Source organism: Bos mutus, chromosome 20, assembly GCF_027580195.1.
Source record: "Bos mutus isolate GX-2022 chromosome 20, NWIPB_WYAK_1.1, whole genome shotgun sequence".
In the NCBI taxonomy this organism is placed as follows: Eukaryota; Metazoa; Chordata; class Mammalia; order Artiodactyla; family Bovidae; genus Bos; species Bos mutus.
The window spans coordinates 58,627,609-58,650,077 of NC_091636.1; the positions used below are offsets into that span (position 1 = coordinate 58,627,609).

A 22,469-nucleotide genomic window follows, 5' to 3' on the forward strand; every position below is an offset into this window, starting at 1 on the left:
CAGAGGTGCTTCTGAAAACTGTACAAAGAATGCATATTCAAAACTCTGAAAAACAAAAATACCACCAGTTGAGAAGATAAGCCTAAAAACCTCAAAAATGTTTTGTGGTTTTTAAAAAAAGGAATTAGCCCTGCAAATATGTATTTGAATTGAGAAAATATTCATGCCGATGTGTGAATTCTTACATACTTGCTTAAAAATTCATAGTCATACGTGCTGTCTATGCCATAGAGTTGTATTTAATTCTGCAGGGAAGTGAAAATGCCTCCAGTTGTATAAGCCTATGAATAGCTACTGACATAAACTGTGCCAACCATCAAACCCAGACAGCCAGGCATGATGCTACTGTATCCGGGTGCGATGCTACTGTAACAGTTTTCACTGCTTAAGACAAGGAAAGGAAACACCCACAGGACCCGCCTAAGTCAAGCTGGGAACACCAGCATTCCGTAAACATAGCAAGTACTTGGAAAATACCTTGGGAAATAAAACAGAATGAAAATAAGAGAAGAATAACGAAAAGGACCAAGAAGCAAGAAAAAATAAAGGATGTTGTAGGGCTTTCCAGAAAATCAGAGGAACAAGAGGAAACAGATAAATGTAGGCACAGGTGGGGACAGCATGAAAAGGGCTCAGAATCATCCCTGAATTAAGGTCTAACAGCCCCTCTGGCTCAACCCGTTCCTCCATTTTATAAGGCACGTCTTCAACAACATTTTTAAGACCTTATTTATACAAAATAGGCTTCCCTGGTGGCTCAGATGGTAAAGAAGTCTCCTGTGTGGGTTCAATCCCTGGGTCGGGAAGATCCCCTGGAGAAGGAAATGGCAACCCACTCCAGTATTCTTGCCTGCAGACTCCCATGGACATAGGAGCCCGGTGGCTACGGTCCATGGATCACACAGAGTCAGACATGACTGAGCGTGCACACACATGTGGTTCGAGGTTATCTGGGCAACACCTGGCAGCCACTCAGGCCTGGGGCCGCCGCAGGCTCACCTTGGCGGTGATCTGGAAGTCCTCATGCTCCTTCAGCAGCTCCTGGGTGTGCTGGATGCTTGAGCCCGTGGACGTGTGGGTGGAGAGGTAGAACTCCCCGCTGTCGTGGATCCACTCCAGAGCCTAGACGTGGAAGGAGTGGGAGAGAGTTCAGGCCTTGGCGGCGGTGAAGCAAGGCCCGGCTTCCCAGCATCTCATTTAAACATCCGCAGGCCCGGGCTGGCCCGCCAGCTAGAAATGCTCCCTCAAAGAGAGACGAGAGTCTCAAGCGTGTAACTTCCTTCCAAAAGGAGAAGAAAAAGTTGACATTCTGGAAAAATGGGATCGTGTCACTTGGGCATCCACAAGGCCTAACAAGTTCAAGTGTTTCTTACGACCTTGGACCTAAAGGACCGTAAACGTGCAGTGAACATCATTCCTCAGGAGTACTGACACAGCGTGCATGAGGTCGGAGACCTGGAACTGCTGAACACTGACATTCACGTCAAGGGACTTGAGAACCTTCCTGGGGAGTTCTAACTAATAAAAAAAAAAAGAAAGAAAGAAAAGAAAGCAGGAGCAAAGGCCCAACTTTCAAACGTGCAGCTTGAGGCCTTTCTCCCTGTTCCCGCCTTCAGTGGGCCCTCAGGCAGCACCCACTTGGCTTTTGGGGGCTCCCACAGAGGAGCCTCCTCATTACGTGTAAGATGCTCTGGGCCAGGCTAAAGGAAGCCGAGGCTCAACCTCCTGGATGGAGGAGAGAGAGATGATCCCCCCTGGGGAGAGGGGGGCTGGCCAGGCTCAGGCTGCAAGAGAAGGATACAGTCTAACTCCTACTCACTCCTTCATGTTTTTAGATGGAAGCAGTTTTTCCCCTTCTTCCCCTTCTACGGGCCTACATCGCAAATGAAATCAAACTTGCTTAAACATACGCATCTAAAAAAGGAACACCATAGAAAAAACATATAAAAGCAAAAATGCTTTCGTATCGGCCCTCATAATCTCTGGGTCCAGTGTGATTTGCTGGTCTAGCAACAGAAAATCACTGTCTCTATTAACACTTTTATTTTTGAAAAAAAAAAAAAAAAAGCCACAGCCCAGAAGACTTGCTGTGCACCATCCTCGCTGAGAATTTACTTTTGTTTTGCCGGAGTGAGGCTATTCCACCTTGAAAGCAATGCTGACACTGAATCAAGGCAGAAACCATGGAGGTCAGTTCCCTCAAAGGTCCCTAGCGGTTCTGCTCACAGAGGGAGGGGTGCCTGAGTGTCTACCACGCAGGCAGGTGCTGAGGGGGGCGCTCGGGATGGGAGAGGCCAGGGCCCTGTCCTTGTGACCTGGAGGGACTCCCGGGCTGAGAAGGGATGGGCTGGGAGGGAAGGGCCCTGGGCAGGGGGAGGCTGGAGGGTGACGCGGGGAACCTTGGGGGTCACAGGGCCTGGGTCTTTGGCCTGGAAGTGAATGGGGTTGCTGTATGGAAAAGGGATTGGCAAGCAACACAGGTTAGCAAACTGGCCCAGAGGTGTAGACAGGACACGGCTGGGCTGGTTCCCGAGCCGGCTCAGACGGGGAGAGGGGAGGGCAGAGGAACCCGATGAAGGGGTGGGGACGGGAAGATGAGGGGAAGGCAGGAATCAGGGAAAACACGGGGAGACATGGCACGTGGGGAGCCTCAGGTCCACTTCGGCTTTGGTTAAGGCCACAGTGGAGACAGGCCAGGAGGGAGGTGGGGTCTCTAAATCTGGACACCAGAAACGGGAGGCCAGGGCTGGGAGATACCGACAGTGCGCGATAAGGAGAGGGGAAAAAGAAACAAGAACGAGCCCTGAACTGAACGCCAGCTTGCAGGGGTGGAGATAAGGGAGGGAGGAGCAGCTCGAACCCTGAGGGGCGCAGAGCAGAGCCTGGGTCGCCGGCCACAGGCCCACCTGGAACCCCAGGGCCTCGTCCCGAACCCTCGAGCCAGCCGGGGCCACCAAGACCAGCGTGTCCCACACACTCGGTATTTCCTGCACGTGTGCTGTTACTGTGCAGACCAGAGCCCAGCCCAACTGGGCCGCAGGGCTGACGGTCATCCTCTGTCACAGCAAAAACTGAATCATCTTAAATTTTCGGCAAATGAGCTGACTTTAGGAAACAGCGGCAGCATGTTCCATTATTTCTCTTTGTCAAGGGAAATACTTTGTCAAGAGAACAACTTTGTTCTCTGTCACTGAATGACTCCTTGTCTTTCAACAGAGAGATAAGAAAGATGTGTGAGAGAAGATGATGAAACCATCTCTAATTAGAAATCAAATCAGGCCCCTGTCAATTTGAAATATGGTTGGATTCTCTTTTTAAAAATGTTAAGAAAGTGGACTTTAAACACTAAAAAATACTACTCCTTGCCGCCCCTGCTGGGCATTACGATCACTGCATCCTGGAGAGTCAGTCAAGATGAGGGAGAGAGCGCCAGGTCCAGGGACCCTGAAACCTGCTCCTGCCCTGGGATGCCAAGCAGTTCTGGGCAGCAGGCCCCACAGCGAGACTGACATCTACCAGATTAAACAGAGTCTGTTCCCCAACAGGGAAACCTGCGCGGAGAAAAACAACCTTTCTGTGACTGTATGCCTACTCTGGGTCAGGCCCACATCAAGTTTCCAGGAGGATGGGGCAGATGGTGCAGGTCTGGCGCGGTCCCTGGGGACCAGGAGCCCTGGGGACGCCCCGGGGACTGAGACGGCTCACGGGGTTCCGAGAAAGCCCCCTCCCCTCCCTGCCCCCGACCCTCCAGACTCTGCGCTAACAGTTTACGGATTCTTATGCAACTGTTAAGGCCAAAGAGAAGTGACGGGAATCTTCCTGTTTGAGTTACAATCAGACAGACTTTACCCTAAAACGACCTCCACCACTGATCATCGGGGCTGAAGGCCTTGATTCCCAAAATGACTTCCGAGGGGTGGGGGCAATATGGCAAACGCACCATCTCGATGTCTCTGCCTTAGCCAAAGGCACGGCAGAGTTTTTCGACTCTACTGAATTCTGAGAAATACTGCCACAGTTCTTAACTTTAGCTCCATTTATCTGAAGAGCACAATTTGTATCTTGAAAATGTAGACACAGCAATGTAAAAAGCTACCCCTGTATTATTTTCCAGTGACTGAAATCATGATGGTTACTGCTGGGCAGAGCCGAATGGCACGCTTGTTGAGGCCAAAATCACCGAGGGACGCACGTGCGTGAGGCCGTGGGGTTGTCCTGCAACGAACTTAAGTGAAAGGCACGGCAATGGTGTCCGCTCACGAGGGCGGACACGCCCCCCACCGCGCGGTCAGCAGCTGCCCAGCTGACGGCGGCGGCCTGAGCGTGGGGAGCGGGCCAGGGCACTGACCTGCTTGGCGCTTCGCTCGAAGACCACGAACTGCTGGCACTGGTCCAGCCGCCGCTTCCTCATGGTCCAGTAGTGCAGCACCCTGTTCTCCCGCTGGAAGAGCTCGTTCAAGATATCTGAGAGAGAGCAGAGCGCCCCCGGCGGGGCCCGCGGCGGTCAGCACGCCCGGGAAGGACACGCATTTCTGTTTAGAAAGGTTTTAATGCAAGTGCCACGGCAGATCATCAGATACTGAGCCACGCTGCCTGCCCGTCCGGTCGTCTTCACACGCCTGTACAGACCGCCCCAGCCCACTCTTAAGACTGAGGTCACTGGACACTGAGCCAGCCTCTAACCCCTCAGGTCGGCAGGGTCAGTGGGGTAGCGACTGTGCCCCTTGTTGGGGAAATCTGAGGATGCCTGGGAAAACACCATTATTAGGTATTTTGTGCGAGACCGTGAGAACATTCCCGCAGAAGGAACTTCAGCGGGCCTCCAATTAAAATTAATAAATTAATTTACAAAAAAAAAAGATGCCAGTCAAAATGGTGGCACAATAGAAGAAAATGATGGGTGTTAAAAACAAAACCAAAACCAAACTCTCAGGAGAGGAAAGGACGTGAAGTTGAGAAGCACGAAGCCAGAAAGGAAAACGTAAGACAACAATCTGATTATATGAGAATTAAAATTGTCATGATCAAATAAAACAGTACATATGTAAAAATATTACACCAATTAAGAGCCCAGAAAAACCACTGGGAACATATGAGACATGGATCTAATTTACTGACTGCTACTGCTGCTGCTAAGTCTCTTCAGTCGTGTCTGACTCTTCGACCTCATAAACGGCAGCCCACCAGGCTCCCCTGTCCCTGGGATTCTCCAGGCAAGAACACTGGAGTGGGTTGCCATTTCCTTCTCCAATGCATGAAAGTGAAAAGTGAAAGTGAAGTCGCTCAGTCGTGCCCAACTCTTAGCGACCCCATGGACTGCAGCCCACCAGGCTTCTCCGTCCATGGGATTTTCCAGGCAAGAGTACTGGAGTGGGGTGCCATTGCCTTCTCCAAATTTACTGACTAGTGAATGGGAAAAATGTGAATAACCTGTTGGCAAAACGAGCAAAGCATACAAACATGAAGGTCGTGATTTTATGAAATGGTATGTGGCCAATGAAAAGTATGGACATACATTTCATTTCACTCAAGCAAAGGGATCAGTTTCTGCCATCTTCCTGGGCTGGAGGGACGGAGGAAACCTGCGTATGTGTATTACTGAGGCAGGGAAATGGAGTACAGACCCAGCAGATGGTAACTGAGTGACAGGTAATGACAGCGAGGTGTGCACACCCTTCAACCAGGAATTGATCTTTCAGATACGTTGCTGACATAAGCTCCCAACACGACCTGTACAGATGCACACGCACCGAGATGCTCTTGCAAAAACTGGCAGCAACATAGGAGAACGTCAATTAGGGGTCATGTTAAATCAATTACGGAATCAGTACAATGCTGGACAAGAAAAACAACAGACCAGACCTCTAAATTCTGATATAGAGTAAGATTATTACTAAGTGAAAGAAGAAAATTGCAGGGGAATATGGTCCCATTGTGATTAAAAAAAAAAAAAAACCACCACAAAAACTAAAAAGCCAGATGGATGAGTTGAAGCTAAGCATGTTTATATCCGCACGTCCACCTACACACACAGAAGGATGCACAAAGGTCCTCACAGAGGTTACCACAGGCAAAGGAGTTAGGTATTTATAAAGTCTGTACGCTTTAAAAATCTTTTAGAGTGAGTCTGTTTTTACTCAAGAAGTTAATAAAGTAAACAGATTAAAAAAAAAAAAACTTTAGAGAAAGATTCCCCAACTGGAATTGCAAATCAAATAAGTGATACCTAGAATATAACTTTATTGGAAAACAACTTTTCCACGAACATTTACCAAGTTCCTCATTGCTGAGTGCTGTGAGAAGCAGGAGCCTGCGAGTCGCACGTACCCGCAGCTTGGTGGTTGGTATTGCTCTGGTCTCTTTGCTTGAAAAAGTGAACTAGCTTAGTGAAACTAATTAGGACTGAAACTTGAAGCCTGTCAAAAAATTAACCTACCACTTAAAATGAAATGGCTCTAAGTCTTTTCTAGTCTATTATTTCTGTAGCCTCTGTCTGAGGCAGTGCTGAGGCTCGGGTGAGGATGGAAGCTGATAGAACAATGCCCGAGTATCGATAGTTTTAAACAACTCCCATTTCCTGAGGACCCATTTCCATGTCATTCCAATTCAACTTGTAGAAACAATTACGATTAAGTTGAAAGTGATATATCACTTGGATGCATTTTTATTGCAAAATAGTCAATCAGAATTCTATGGCTTTTATTAGTAGCCTTAACTTCCACTTGTCTCAGCCCTACCTACAGTCTAGTATAATTGCTCCCAGGTCTTTTTCGATGCATTTCCGAATGTGTGTATATGGTTTTTACAGATTTTTAAACTCAAAGGATACCCATCTACATAACTTTCTTTTGCAATTTGCTTTTATTAATAATGCTTTAAGTATATAAAACTGGTAACACAGTGTAGCAATGAAACGGGTATATCATTTCTGTGATTTAAACTTTTAAAAATAATTGGCCTATAGATAATTCTGGTTTTCATTTTTTCCCTGATTCATATTTTCACTCACTTTGAATAAAACAGTCAATGTTAATAAATATCTTGAACATGTTGCATTTTCTCCCTCAACTTGACTCAATAAATTATAAACCTATGTTTATTAAATATTTTATTACTGAAGTAAGATAACTTATGATTAACTTTAATGGTATTAAAAAGACATTTATAATGAACCCCTCGTGGACATTTAATTTCCAAGTATGTGGGGTTTTTACAGTATCTTTGATATTAATTCCTCATTTTGACATTAGTTTCTCATTTACACGCTTTCTTCTCTGCAATCACCCTCTGTGATTTTTCAGTCTCCTAACTTTATTGAGGCTTTCAATGGCTAAGTCAAAGATCTCTCTTGGTAAATGTCACATTGCTCTTGAAAAAATGGGTTCTTTTCAAATATCTTTTGATACTGATTTCTAACATAATTCCACAGGGATAAGAGAACAGACCCTGTATGACTTCAATACCTTTAGACCATGAAATTCTTGCACATTGTTTTATGTCCCTGCATATGTTCCAGTGTCTCCTTGTTTATAGTCTATGAGAACTTAAATAGAATTTGTATCTTACTGTTGTGTGAAAACTGTATAAATCTTAATTGTGTTGAACTGGTGCAGAGTGCTTTTCAGGTCTACTATATCCTCTATTGCTCTGTATTTTCATTCTACAAATTTTTGAGAGTTTGATATTGTAACCCCAACTAAAAGTCTTAACTATCTACTTAAAAATTGTAATATATAGTGGAACTATATGTAACTTAGTTCTGTGTCTTTCAAGTCTCCTGTAAATGTGATATCATACTTTCATAACTGAAAAAAAAATAAAAACACCAAAAACAATTTTTAAAGATGAAACGCAGCCCTGGAGAAGATGCCCGAGCACGCGCTGTCGGCTGCCCTGCCAGCCGAGCCCTGGCGCACTCACTTTTCACTTGCTGCTCGGGGGCCTTGATGTGCGTCACCATGCCTGGCATGTTCACACTGTTCCTGTGCAGGTACTTCAGGAAGACGTCCGCGTTCCTCCTGGCAAGCGTGCAAGCCTAAGCAACAAAGCAGAGCAACGTGTTCACAGGGTTCACACAGACATGTCTTCGGTGTATACGACTGATGGGAGCATGGAGCTCTATCACACATCTAAAGCGTCCATCTGGTCAATTTGCAGTCTGAAGAATACATAGGCTGAATCCCATTGCAATTAAAAAAAACAACAACTCAGTCTTGGCGCCCTTGCTCCAATGAAGCCAGCGGCTATGTTGAGAGCCGCCCTGTGACGAGGTCCAGGGGGCCAGGGTCTGAAGGTGACCACTGGGCCGCAGCCAGAGGGGAAGTGAAGCCTTTCTTCCCAGTTTAGCCTTGAGGTGACTGCATCCCTGGCCAATACCTTGATCGCAGCCCTGGGAGAAACTCTAAGTTGGAGGGCTGGGCTAAACCGTGCTGGGAATTCTGCAGAGGGCAGACAGTATGTATTTTCGGATCTCGAGTCATGCAGTCTCCGTGTCTCTGCTGTACCTACTCAACCTGCCCACTGTAGCTGAAGGCAGCCACGGATGACACTTAAATCAATGGGAGTAAATGCACTTAGCCGTCAGGTCTTAGCCTGTAACCCTTTGGTTTAAGCCACTGAACTGCACGGTGGTTTGTTATACGGTTTTACTGCTGTAACAGACAACCAATAGCACGTGTTTAGAAGTCAAATAAGTAATTTCATTAATGTATTAGAGTTTCATTTAACAGAAGACAGATAAATATAAATCAAAATGGTTCAGGGGGATTAAAGGGATTGAAATCCCTTAACTATACTAGAAAGGGAAATATCTTGCCCATCGCTTAGCCCAGATCTGGAGTCAATCTTTTCCTCAAGGAGCTCCATGTCCTTCTTGTAAGTGAACGGTACTAAGAGCCCACAGCCTGGGCACGAGGGACGCTCGTCATCAGTGGGCAGGGCACTGTTCCTAGGCCTTTTCAGGGGCTGCGGTATCTTTATTTTTAATGAGAAAAATACACCATGAGCCTCTACTGATCAGATTGAAATAAGCTGTCATGACAAACAGCAAGATAGCCATGAAGACTGCTAGGGTCATGTCAAAAGGACATCCGAGCCAGCCTGACTGGAAGGGGCTGTCACCAGCAGGACAAGTTTAGGATATGAAAAGACATACACCTGATTTCAATGAGTGCCTGAAACACACCAAATGTTAAAATCCATGATGATGCTACAAGAACACATTGATCATAGGCAGAGGTTGCCAGGGAAACAGCTCATTATTCTGAAAATCATCAACAGAGGGAAACGGTCACGCATAAATCCCACATTATTTGGCCAAACTCTATTCTAGCGTAACCAAATAACTGAGGAGGAAATAATTCCATCTAACCAAGACAGAAGGAGCGATAAGACTACCGCCCTGGTGCAGCTCTAATGAAGGGATACCACCACTGGCAGCTAAACCCAGCGGATTAAAGGCTGATGGGGAAGCGCACGAGGGAGGCTACGGGCTCACCATGTCTGGGGCACTGATAAAGCCTCAGATCACAGAGACAGCAGGAGGAGACGGTGTGTGTCCTGAGGCAATGCCGTGGGAAATACACAGCATCAGCCATGAGGCGCCCTAAGCATGCCCCACACATGCACCATGAGGCGCCCTAAGCATGCCCCACACATTCACTCAAACCGGAACCTGATCGAGGCCCTCAATCCAGCCAAGGGAAACGGAGAGAATCCAGGATGGTGCTAAGTGACCCACAGGATGCAATCATCAGAACTGGGATGAGGGAAACTCCGCAGTATGAATAATTCATTTCTTTACTTAATAAATGCTAATTGAAAAAGGGAGGATAGGTTTAGACTAAGATTTAAGAGACATACCAATCAAATCAATGCGTGGGCCTTGTCTGGATTTTAATTAAGACCAGGTATAGAAACAAATTCATGGGACAACTGGAGAAATTTGAACACTGCTGGATTTTACATAAAATAAGTTATTACTTTTTCAGATCCGATAATGGTATTGTGGTTACAGAATGGTTTCAGAGGGATTCCCTAGCGGCTCAGATGGTAAAGAATCTGCTGGCAATGCAGGAGACCTGGGTTCAATCCCTGGGTCAGGAAAATCCCCTGGAGGAGGAAATGGCCACCCACTCCAGTATTCTTGCCTGGAGAATCCCATGGACAGAGAAGCCTGGCGGACTACAGTCCATGGGGTCACAAAAGAGCCGGACACGACTGAGTGACTAACACTTTCATACCTTCAATGGTTTTAGAAAGGAAGAATTTAAATGCTTAGAGACACACAGAAGTACTTATAAATGAACTGGCATAATACCTAGAATTTAAAATTACCCAGGAAAGATGGGCATATGCCCACATGTTGGTAATTACTGAATCTGGGTGAGCAGTACACAGGGGTTCATTATCCATTCTCTCAATTTTTGTACACATTTTTAAACTTCTACAATAAAATGTTTAACAATGTCCAGCACGTCAAAGACATAATCCTAGATGAAGGAAAGAATCTGACCCGGTCTGTGTTGATTTTTGTTTGTAAACTTAAACAGCAGCAACAAGCAGGGTGGGGGGCTTTCAGGTTCTATTTGAACAGTTGTAACTGAAGATCCCAGGAAGCTCCGTTTTCCCACCTTGATTTGCTTAAAAGAAAACCTCTGTGGGAGAAGCTCGTAACAGGTCAGACACTAGGTTTAAGAGTTTTCCAAGAGTTACAATTTGTTCTCTCAGACCAAACAATAACTCTAATAACTCTGTCAGCTCAGAGGATCACCTTCAAAATGAAACAGAAACAGAAATGATTAAATGTGACCGGATATGGTGTCGGCAAGGTCAGGATGCTGGAGCCAGGAGGAAAACCAAACTCCTTCAAGCAACAATGGCCAGTAAACACCAAACCTATTTTCAACACGTCTGAGTGGCCACCAGCAGAACCCAGGAGGTCGTTTTCACAAGTGGAGAATGCAAGGTGGAAAACTATTACAAGTTAATGCAGCTAAACCTTTCAACCCCATTTTAAAATTAACTGTTGTGAAGCACACCAGTGACTCATGTGTGACTATAACAAGGCAGCCTTGAAAAGTGACTTATTTAAACCTTCTCAGCGTTAAGACTTCCAGCTGGGCCTGAATGGGATTAAATTTCTCTTGCAGGAAACATTTCCTGAATAAGTATTAGTAACTGGTCCTGTGACCCCCAGGTGTTCCTGCACTGTGCCCACTCTACACTGGGCTCACACATGTTCCGAGATGGTCTTTGTTCCTAAAAAGGCTGAATTTCCAAAGGAAGATTATTTTGAGCTCTAAGCGCTTTTGTTTCAGCACATCAATTTCTGCTTGTCAGTTCAGAATCACTTGGTATTGGGACTGCTACCCATTCTTTATACACACAGATTTCTGTCTAGCTCTTTCTCTGTGAAAAGTAGGAGAGTGTAAATCACAACTGAAAAAAGACCAAGATCTCTGATCAGTTAACTTGTTGCTGATGCAAAAGTGAAAGGCGATAGTCACTCAGTCACGTCTGACTCTTCGTGACCCCAGGGACTGTAGCCCGCCAGATTCCTCTGTCCATGGGATTCTCCAGGCAAGAATACTGGTGTGGGTAGCCATTCCCTTCTCCAGGTGATCTTCCCAACCCAGGGATCGAACCCAAGTCTCCTACATCGCAGGCGGATTTCTTACCGTATGAGCCACCAGGGTAGCAGGGTCACCCCATCACTCCCTACACTGCAGGCGTGCGGGGATGAAGGCTTCCAGGCACTCCCCAGGCTCAGGTGGACCCTCCTGGGCCTACAAACCCCGTGAGCAAGGGACCAGCACCCCGAAGGCCGACTCCGTACCTTCAGGAATGCTTCCTTCTGTTCGAGGTGCTTGCTGATCATGGGGGTGACGTGGTCCGTCTCAGAGTTGGGGCCCAGCTTGTCGGCCCCTCCGCACCAGTCCTCTTCCCTCTTGTACTCCTGCTCCAGGCTCTCCAGGACGCTGCAGACCTGAGGCGGGACAGGGGTGGGGCTTAGTGGGGCCTCCCGGCAGGGGGCGGAAGGGGCGGCCGGTCCTGGCCCGAGTACCGAGGTCATCGCTGGACGTGGGGATGCACACGGACTTTTCAGAACAAGGACAGACGAAAGGGGATTTTCCTGTCTCAATCTGCCCTGCTTCAGGACGTATATTTAAATAAGAGGAAAAGGGATGTCTCTTCTCAGATCCTTTCCAACCTGTTATTCCTTGATACCTAAGGAATAATAATCCTAATAAGCAAAAATAATCCTAAATCTATGGGGCTGCTCTTCTCTGCTACGCTGGGACTTGACTGGTCCGGGAATGCCTGGCCAGGCAGGGACTGAGTCGCCCGAGGGAGCCGGGCCCGGGGGATGCGTGGGCAGGGGCCCCCACCTGCTCTGAGGTCTTGTAGAAGGCCACGGACGCGTTCACCAGCTTCAGCCGGTCTTCCATCTTGAGCATGAGCTGCTGCCAGTGTGAGGCGACCTTCTCGGCGCAGTCCCGGATCATGTCCATGTCGTAGTGATTGGCCTGCAGCATGGCCTCGGCCTTCTGCTGGACCTGCAGGGCGCTCTGGTGTGTCTTCTAAGGGGGAGGGGAGAGAGGGAGGCTCTTCAGTTGGGGGGTCACGCCACACACACACGGGGAAGGCTGCGGCTTCTTCAGGTCTGCTTGCTTTCATGGAAACAACTCCGGTTAACACGATTTCATTAGGACACTCGGAAAAACACGGCCGGCAGGTTAGTGAAAGGAGTCCTTATGCCGACCCACAACTGTTTGTGTTTGCCCAGTGAAGGATGAAATAAATGCCTTAGGAATTTTCCAGCATGGGTCTCGGCTGCAGGGTTTTCAACTTTTCAGAAATAGTAGGAAAAACCCTTAGCGGCCAATATTAAAAAAAAAAAAAGCTGCTGAAATGTTCCGAGTGTATTGTGCCTATTGATCCTTCTCATAAGAGCAGCCAGAGGCAAATGAACGAGTGGAGAAAAAGGTGGCCTAAGTGAACGTTCTTTATTTCACTTGGACCTTATACTTGGGACAAGTCAGGTTTTCAAGAACTATTGATTTAAAAAAAAAAAAGAGAGAGACACAGTTAAAAAAAAAGCCAAGAATGAACCAACTGTGCTCTCTGGAGGTCCGTGCCAGACAACGGATCTATGAAAATCCATTGGATCTATGAAAATAACCCACCCCCAGCACACGCCCTGCTCTGTCAAGACTGGTTACACAGCAGTGGGCTGTGCCTCTGAGACCAGCAAAATGGATGGAACCTCAGCGAAGACCCCAGCTTGGGCGCCCTGGTGCCAAGGTGTTCCTGCCAGGGGCCTGCCAGCCACGGGACAGCAGGGGGTCGGCAAGAGGCACCCTTCAGCCTCCAGGACCCTTGTGGTGAGGTCACACTGGCGGCATGGGCACATCCAGCACTTGCTGGACTACCTGCTCCTGTGATACGCTAACTGCAGGTTTGTAGGCATGGCTGTCTTGGGGCCCAGGGTCGGGGCCGCAGGACGGGGCCTAGCGGGCTGGCCCTGAGGCCGGAGGGGCCGGGCACCGAGGGCTCCAGGGTCCCTACCTCGATGGCGTGCTGGAACTGCTCGTGCTCCCTCTGCAGCTGCTCCGCCTCCTGCAGCGAGCTGGCTGCGATGAGCCCGGCGTTCAGCATGGACTCTCCATTGCGGATCCAGCCCAGCACCTAGAACACAACACAGGGGACTCCCAGCAGCAGCCCCTCCCAGGGCGTCGGGGCACGGTGCAGCGGTGACACGGCCCGAGGGCTGAGCGGTCAAGCGGCTCCTGTTGGCCACGGAGCACTGACTTCCTTGTGACCCTACCGGCAACTGCCTGCTTCCCTTCCGTGCGATCTGAGCGTTAAGTGCTGCATTTTGAAATTAATTCTGGGGCCTCCCTGGTGGCTCAGGGGTAAAGAATCTGCCTACCAGTGTAGGAGACACACGGGTTCCTTCCCTGGTCCGGGAAGATCCCACAAGCCTTGGAGCAACTAAGCCCGTGCACCACAATGACTGAGCCTGTGCTCTAGAGCCTGGGGGCGGCAACCACTGAGGCCAGCGTGTCCAACAGCCTGTGCTCCACGAGACAAGCCACTGCAATAAGAAGCCTGCACACCGCAGCTAGAGAGTAGCCTCCACTCGCCACAACTCGAGAAAAGCCCAGGCAGCAAGGAAGAACGGGGCACAACCAAAAATAAAAAAACAAAATTTTACACACACACGCACAAACATATATAAAACCTTAACTTTAAAAACTAAAAGTAAAATTAATTCTGTCATGTTTAGTTTCAAGTGAGAACTGAAAAAGGTTGAGCATCCAGAAGAGTGATCATTAGTCCATTGGTCAAAACAGACTGAGAATCACATGGTAGAAAACCTACTACTGCAAAGAACTTCCTGATAATAAAAAATACATGCATCTTTCACTCCTTTAGGGCATGAGGAACATGCAGAATAACCAAACTGCTTGATAAGCTCCTTGATCTCACTAACGTATCCTCCACATTAGCGTCAGTGCTGAGACAGCACAGGAACCAAAGGATGAACTCTGCTGTCCACTGAAAATCAGGACCACACCACCAGTTTCCATCACGGAACCAGAAGTCAGTTCTGACTGTGGAAGCCACGGGGAGTGTGGAAGGTCAATCAGGACAGTCGCTTATAGCAGAAATGGTTGGTTACCTACCCAATACCTACTTTCCTCATCGCTTTTATTCAGAAAAATCCCAACTTGGGGAAAAGAGCTTAAGATAAAGCCACTTCTCAGCTATGAAGACAGCTTGCTACAGGTATGATGTAATTTCAGCCACTGAGACCAAAGCAGGAGCTTTTGGGAGCATTTGGGGAACATGTTTCTTTACTGATCCAGGTGCTGCTGCTTTCTTGTTATGCTTTTCCCTTCCTGATGCCTGGAATGTGGAGGTGATGGCTGGGGCTACAACGGCCATTTGGCAGCCATTTGGCAACCACTAAGTCCCCTCTGATCAAACTTAACCTGTGTTTTTCTGTGCATCTACCAGAATCCTGGGAATCCATACTTCCATGGCTTCCCTGGCTCATGAGGTAAAGTGTCACGGACATGCTTAATACACACAGGCATGGAATCCCACGGGCACTGAGCTGAAACCAATCTGTTCCAGATGTTCATTTTTATTTTGCCATGCTATCTGGGAGGTGGCAGTATAGAGTTCTGACAAAACAAGAAGACCCCAGCCATAGAGAGCCTGTGGTCTGGGGCAGACTGATAATAGCTTATTTGGGGAGGGAAAAAAAAAATCATATATTTATTCAGCCCAGGAAGCACCATGTTCAGAGTTTCAGGCAAGAGATTACCAATGACAAAACAAGCGAAGTGGAGGTGACTCGTAAGTGATCGGCCTGCCGGGTGGCGAAGGCTTTTCTACTAGAGCAGTAAGCGCATGGCTGCCCGGGCACTGGCTGTTCCAGCTAGCTGCAGCTGCGTCAGGGGGTGTGCTCTACCCTTACATCAGGAGGGCTGTGATGTAGGGCCACCCTTTCCCAGTGCTCGCACACAGTCCCTGTGGGCCTGGCTCAGACCTCCGGCCGTTCCTTTACCTGCTTGACCTCGGCCTGCAGGTGGCGCAGCTGTACGCACTGCTCCAGGTGCTTCCGGTGCTGCTCAGCTGCGAGGTCCAGTTCCTGCTGCTTCTCGTGCAGAAACTCCAGGAGGTCCTGGACCCGCGTGGCCATGTCCACATCTCTGTCGCAAAGCAGCTCCACGCCTGTGGACGTTGAAGGGACGCCCTGAGTTCAACCAGCGCTTCAACCTGTTCTTAACGGGTGCATGATGCACACGCTACACCTGGAACCTGACCTACCTACCCGGCGGGGGCCAAGCCGTGACTGGGAAGGCTGAAGCCAGCAGAGGCGGTTTATGTGCACCTCCGAGCACACAAGTGTGTCTCAGAGGATGAGCGTGATGGGGTCCAAAGCCAAATTTAAGGAACAGCTAATCAAACCAACGCGGGAGATCTGGGTTGGAAAGATTCCCAGGAGGAGGGCATGGCAACCCACTCCAGTATTCTTGCCTGGAGAACCCCACGGACAGAGGAGCCTGGTGGGCTACAGTCCATGGGGCTGCAGAGCTGGACACGACTGAGCGACTAAGCACAATCAAACCAAACTCATTACCTATCTATCTGCTTTTCCTCCTATACTGATATCTGATCAAAGTGAGAAGTCCTTTATAAACGAGCGAACTTTGGCTTATTTTTGGTATCCACCGCATATCCGTTCAACTCTTGAGAAAGCACAGAATCTGACTTGGGTAACAGGAGTAATGCAGTATGCAGTTGCTGCTAAATTTCTAACACTACAGTCCCCTCCACGGTTTTGAGCCTACAGTGACATCTGCTGGTAAAATGTAAACTAAGAAAAAAAAAACAAAGGACATGAAAATATTTTCTTGGGGTTTACTTTTCATTCATGGAGATAAAACAATAAATCATTTGTAAAACGAAACTTCATGCCGCTTGAAATAACATGAAAGAATATTAGGGGGAAGTACACTAGTCATAATGTTAAATGTGACCATATCATGTGGGTGAGGGCTTCCCTGGTGGCTCAGATGGTAAAGAAACTGCCTGCAATGTAGGAGACTGGGGTTCAGTCCCTGGGTTGGGAAGATCCTCTGGAGAAGGGAAAGGCTACCCACTCCAGTATTCTTGCCGGGAGAATCCCCATGGACAGAAGCAGCCTGGAGGGCTACAGTCCATAGTGTCGCAAAGAGTCGGACACGACTGAATGACTAACATCACTTTTACGTGGGTGAAAGCAAGTGCACGTTTCCATTCAGAGAGCAGGTGGAACACCTGAATCCCAGGGCGAGCGGCCCGCAGAGCCGTCGCCCTGAGAGGAGCCCCAGCCGACGCGGGCGGGCCATGCTGCTCACCGGAGGCCTGCACCTCGTTGACGTACTGCAGCAGGTCCTGCCCCTGGTGGATGACATCGAAGGTCAGGTTGTTCATGGTCAGGGCCTTGTCCGCGTGGTGCTGCAGGCGCTGCTCCGCGATCGTGAGGTCCTCCGTGTCGAAGTCGTTCATCTGCTGAGAAAGCTCATCGTTCCAAGACTCCAGGTCTGAGATGATCTGACAAGGGAAATTATCTGCTTAGGACCAAGACGTGAAGAATGAAAGCCTGCTGTGACACCTCTCAGGGCCGAATCAGGGAGGAAGAGATGGATGAGACTGCGTCAGAAGGACACAGAAGCCAGTGGATGGGGCTCCTGCTGGCCAAAGACAGGACAGTTAGACCCTAAAAAATGACCACAACTGAATCAAATTAACTGACTATAAAAAAGCCCATTAATTCCCAGTGACGTTAGACGAGAAGAGCTGAAACCCAAAAAGTTAATGAAAAGCTCTTTGGTTCTGATTAAAAGGAATCAAGCTTTATCCTCAAAATTGGTTCTTAAAGGAGAAAACTAATTATTCAAGCACAAAATGATGAAGCAAAGTTCCTCTTTATGGTTAAATCTAGCTATTAGGTGTAGAAATAATAAAATTAGAAAACTTCTTTCTAACAAAAAATCCTAGTAAAACACCTATTCAGGTCAAGGTCATCAGCACCTAATGGACTATCAGAGAGAGGCTGATGGGGCACCTCCTGGGACTGCAGACTACCCGCAGCATCCCTGAAGAAGGGGGACCAGACAGGACACAGGCCGCCTTGTGGAAGAGCCAAGTGGGGTCAGCTGTGGAGCCTTGGGAACCAAAAGGAACCCGAATCTGATCGGGTCTTTCCATCTACCTTCTTTGGAGAAGGAAATGGCAACCCACTCTAGTATTCTTGTCCAGGAAATCCCATGGGCAGAGGAACCTGGTGGGCTACACAGGTCATGGGGTTGTAAGAGTCAGACATGAGTTCCGTGACTAAACTACCACCACCATCCACCTTGTAAGGTTACAGACAATGCCAAGGCAAGAAACACGGTTAAACAGCCTAGTAGAAATCAAGTAAAAAAGGCAAAATGTGGGACTTGGTTCTTTTGATACTTGTTACTTCAACGAGTCATCACACAGAAAAAAAGAGAAGGGCAGAGAGAGACACTTCCAGGTGAAAACATTAACCGCAAATGCAGGAGCAGACCCCACGTGCCTCCTCTCTGCAGCACTTGTAGAAAGCTGAACAGAGGCTGAGTGTTAGCAGGTAACAAAGAAACACTCTTAAACTGGCACGGTGCTTGGGATGTGGTTATGTAAGAAAATGGCCTACTTTTCAGAGGTACTTACAAAGTCTTTAGGAGTGAAACGCTACCGGCTGGTAGAGTTTTCCTCTAAAACATCACAGCACAGCAATATCTAAAGGATACTTGGTAAGATGGGCAAATTCATCGAATTCAGAGGATAAGCACTTGGAAAGCCGCTGTACTATTTTTGCTACTTTTATGCAGGTCTGAAAACTTACGTGATATACTTTTTAAAAATAATGACCAGAATTATAAAATCCAGAAAAGAGGAAAAACTTTCTTGTGAACAAATATTATCTTTACATTTCCCATGGATCCTAATTTCTTTTATCCGTAGAAGCGGTAGTGAAATTAATTTGAGAATGTGAGAGTTTACACAGAATTCAGCTGTGAGATGGGAAAGAATAAAAATCTTAAGGCTTCTCCAAATTCCTATTGCCCAAATCTTTCTGATTTCTTCTTTTATTATGGGATCTGCATAATATATGTGTATGTTACATTAATATATTCATTTATAAGTTAATTCATTTATTATTATATCTACTTGCAAATTAATAATTTTAAACAATGCCAAGTTAGACATAAACCGAGAAGTCACAAGGAAAATACTTTTTAAAAGAAAAAAATTACCATAACTTTAACCTTGATCTCTATTCTAAGGGAAATTTTCTTTCTTAATGTTTGTTTGCTTTCTGACCCTGAGGGAGAAGAATTAGGTGTGGTGATGAGTTACAGACTTAGCCACAGTGCCTCACACAGACAACGTCAGGCTCAGAAAACACTCAAGAAATGGACAATAAACAAAGATCAATGTGCTAAAAGCAGCAGGATTCAAAAACACTCACTGAGCACAAGGAAACCCTGGCGACGGCCAAGATCAAGGAGCATCGGGAAAAAAATTCCTGTCTCCACGTTTGGCATTACGGCTTGTTAATCACCATGCAAGTCAAGAAAATAAACCTGTGGCAAACACAAAGCTCAAGAAAGTGCAAGGCTTTTTTGAACAGGATTCTTTGAAGAAATAACTCAGATACCATTTTTTTTTTAAAATGTATCCCTGAATTTTTAGACAGTCCTTTTCCTTCTAAATGTACAGAGAGCTATGGCTGTTTTCTGTGACTGTCACAGGATACTAGCATAAAGCTCTGGCTGTTCTTTTCATATCAACAGAACAGATTTTATTCGGGCGATCTGAAGACTGAAATCCCAATATTTTAAGCTATAGGAAACACTGCTTCACTTTTGAGAGATGGAAAGGTTATTTCAATTCAAATACAAGTGATACAGGGGATTTTTAAACACTGACCAGGTACCATGAATTTTAAACACTGACCAGGTACCATGATTTTTAAACACTGACCAGGTACCATGAATTTCTTCCATGAGACCACGCCATGCCTGCTATGGGCAGTCAGACGGGGCATTTTCCCAGACAAGAGAGGAAATCTCAGCAAAGCCTAATGTGCTCAGGTTTTCACATTTTCAGGATTACTCTAGAGAAACAGAAGGCTCTCAGGCTATGACATTTTAAAAGCTTTTAGACTTTCTTTTAGCTGGTCTGTGACTGAACTGTAGGCTTAATTTCTCAGCTTAGGAAAACACTTATCCCTGGCTGAGCATGCTGGCTTTGTTCGAGGCCATGCAGAACTCTGTGGCTATGGTAGGGGGGAAATGCATGCTTTTGGTTCCTGATTTACATTTTAGGTTTTTGGTTCCTGATCCACTACGAACAAAATTAGTGGAGGTGATGGAATTCCAGCTGAGCTATTTCAAATCCTGAAAGATAATGCTGTGAAAGTGCTGCACTCAATATGCCAGCAAATTTGGAAAACTCAGCACTCGCCACAGGACCAGAAAAGGTCAGTTTTCATTCCAATCCCAAAGAAGAGCAATGCCAAAGAAAGTTCAAACTATCATATAGTTGCACTCATCTCACATGCTAGCAAAATAATGCTCAAAATCCTCCAAGCTAGGCTTCAACAGTTCATGAACCGAGAACTTCCAGATATACAAGCTGGATTTAGAAAAGGCAGAGGAACCACAGATCAAATTGCCAAAGTCCACTGGTTCATAGAAAAACCAAGAGAATTCCAGAAAAATATCTACTTCTGCTTCACTGACTATGCTAAACCCTTTGACTGTGTGGATCACAATAAACTGTGGAAAATTCTTCAAGAAAGAGATGGGAATACCAGACCACCTGACCTGCCTCCTGAGAAATCTGTATGCAGGTCAAGAAGCAACAGTTAAAACTGGACATGGAACAACGGACTGGTTCCAAATTGGGAAAGGAGTACGTCAAGGCTGTATAGTGCCACCCTGCTTATTTAACTTATATGCAGAGTACATCATGCAAAATGTTGGGCTGGATGAAGCAAGCACAAGGTGGAATTAAGATTGCAGGGGAAAATATCAATAACCTCAGATATGCAGATTACACCACCCTTAGGGCAGAAAGCGAAGAGGAACTAAAGAGCCTCTTGATGAAGGTGAAAGAGGAGAGTGAAAATGCTGGCTTAACACTCAACATTCAAAAAATTAAGATCATGGCACCCGGTACCATCACTTCATGGCAAACAGATGTGGAAACAATGGAAACAGTGACAGACTTTATTTTCTTGGGTTCCAAAATCACTGCAGATGGTGACTGCAGCCATGAAATTAAAAGACGCTTGCTCCTTAGAAGAAAAGACAAACCTAGACAGCATATTAAAAAGCAGAGAAATTATTTTGCCAACAAAGGCCCATACAGTTAAAGCTATGGTTTTTCCAGCTGTCATGTATGGATATGAGAGTTGGACCATAGAAGGCTGAGTGCTGAAGAATTGATGCTTTTGAACTGTGGTGTTGGAGAAGACTCTTGAGAGTCCCTTGGACAGCAAGGAGATCAAATCAGTCAATATTAAAGGAAATCAATTCTGAATATTCAGTGGAAAGACTGACCCTGAAGCTCCAGTACTTTGGCCACCTGATGCTAAGGATTGACTAATTAGATAAGACCCTGAGGCTGGGAAAGACTGAAGGCAGGAGGAGAAGAGGGCAACAGAGGATGAGCTGGTTGGATGGCATCACTGACTCAATGGACATGAGTCTGAGCAAACTCCAGGAGATGGTGAGGGACAGGGCAATCTGGCCGTGCGAAGTCCATGGGGTCGCAAAGAATCAGACATGACTGAGCGACTAAACAACTACATTTTAAAACAGGAGTTTCATGAAAGAAGAAACACAATCAAAATAAAATTCTCCCTTTTGCAGCAGCATTAATACAAACAAAGCCAACTTTTTCTTGTTTTTCAAATACCAAAATATCCTGGAAGGAATACTTCAAATAGTGCTTCTCATTGCTTCTTTGTATTCCCTGATTGAAACTATTTAATAAGCAGCTACGTTTATAGGAGTAATTTCTGCGAAATGGAGGTGAGAGAGGAGGGCAGCTACGCAGGGTCTTCTGTTCATGCAGCATTGCTCCCTGACCCTGAGACCCCCAATGCTGCTCTCTGACCCCGAGACCCCCCAGTGCTGCTCCCTGACCCAGAGACCCCCAGTGCTGCACCCTGACCATGGCCATGGCTGGACACGATGAGCTGAGACCAGTGTGTCTCTTCTCTCCGTGGCTCCATGTGGATGGGAAAGTCAAGACCAAAGCCCTTGAGCAGGCTTGACCAGGCAACATGGGCAGAGTTTAACTCCTTGTCATCACCGGTTAACAGTTAAGAAGGCCTTTCTTTAATGTAATAAGAAGGCTGACAGAAGTTTAGATAAGCAGCCACGAAAGGAGGGGCCCACATACCAAACTGCCACTTGGGGCTGGGCTGAGGGACCCAGGACCACTTTAGGCAGAGGGTCTGCTCAGCTGAGGGAGCTCTGCGCCCGTCTTCTGCAGTATGCGGGGTCCGGACCCCCCTGCCCTCACAGCTCTGTCCTAAACGTAGGTCAAGTGACAAGACAGCCCGCTCTGCAGACTCTGGCCAGCGGGCATGGGCGACCTGGGATGCCTGGAGGTACCTGAATATGCAGCAGGCAGGCCCCTGCCAGCAGCTCATAAAGCCCTCAGGCTCCAGAAAGCCAGCCTCACCAGGGAGTTCTGGTTCCTTTCATCCTGTTTCACACACTTTCAGCGCCATCCAGCGATAATGACTTCTGCTTGAACTTCCTCAAGTTCAAAAACATAAAGTCTTGCCTGGCAGAAAATCAAGAAACAGCCTTTTCCTGATGAAGAAAAGAAACCTGTCCTTCTTTCTCCTAGTCACGTATAAG

At 47.0% G+C, this 22,469-nt stretch overlaps 1 protein-coding gene across 5 annotated transcripts in view; it reads right to left on the minus strand.

Annotated features, from left to right (window-relative positions):
• TRIO (trio Rho guanine nucleotide exchange factor) overlaps window positions 1–22,469 on the minus strand; it is a 363,874-nt gene that overhangs the window by 127,222 nt on the left and 214,183 nt on the right. For all 5 annotated transcript variants that reach the window (XM_070357707.1, XM_070357708.1, XM_070357709.1 and 2 more), the window contains exons 14-21: window positions 16,917–17,112; window positions 15,581–15,747; window positions 13,570–13,689; window positions 12,390–12,581; window positions 11,837–11,986; window positions 7,921–8,035; window positions 4,349–4,464; window positions 1,000–1,122 (exon numbers count right to left, since the gene is read on the minus strand). In XM_070357707.1, coding sequence (XP_070213808.1) covers window positions 1,000–1,122; window positions 4,349–4,464; window positions 7,921–8,035; window positions 11,837–11,986; window positions 12,390–12,581; window positions 13,570–13,689; window positions 15,581–15,747; window positions 16,917–17,112 — 1,179 coding nt within the window. The remainder of the gene's footprint in view (window positions 1–999; window positions 1,123–4,348; window positions 4,465–7,920; window positions 8,036–11,836; window positions 11,987–12,389; window positions 12,582–13,569; window positions 13,690–15,580; window positions 15,748–16,916; window positions 17,113–22,469) is intronic.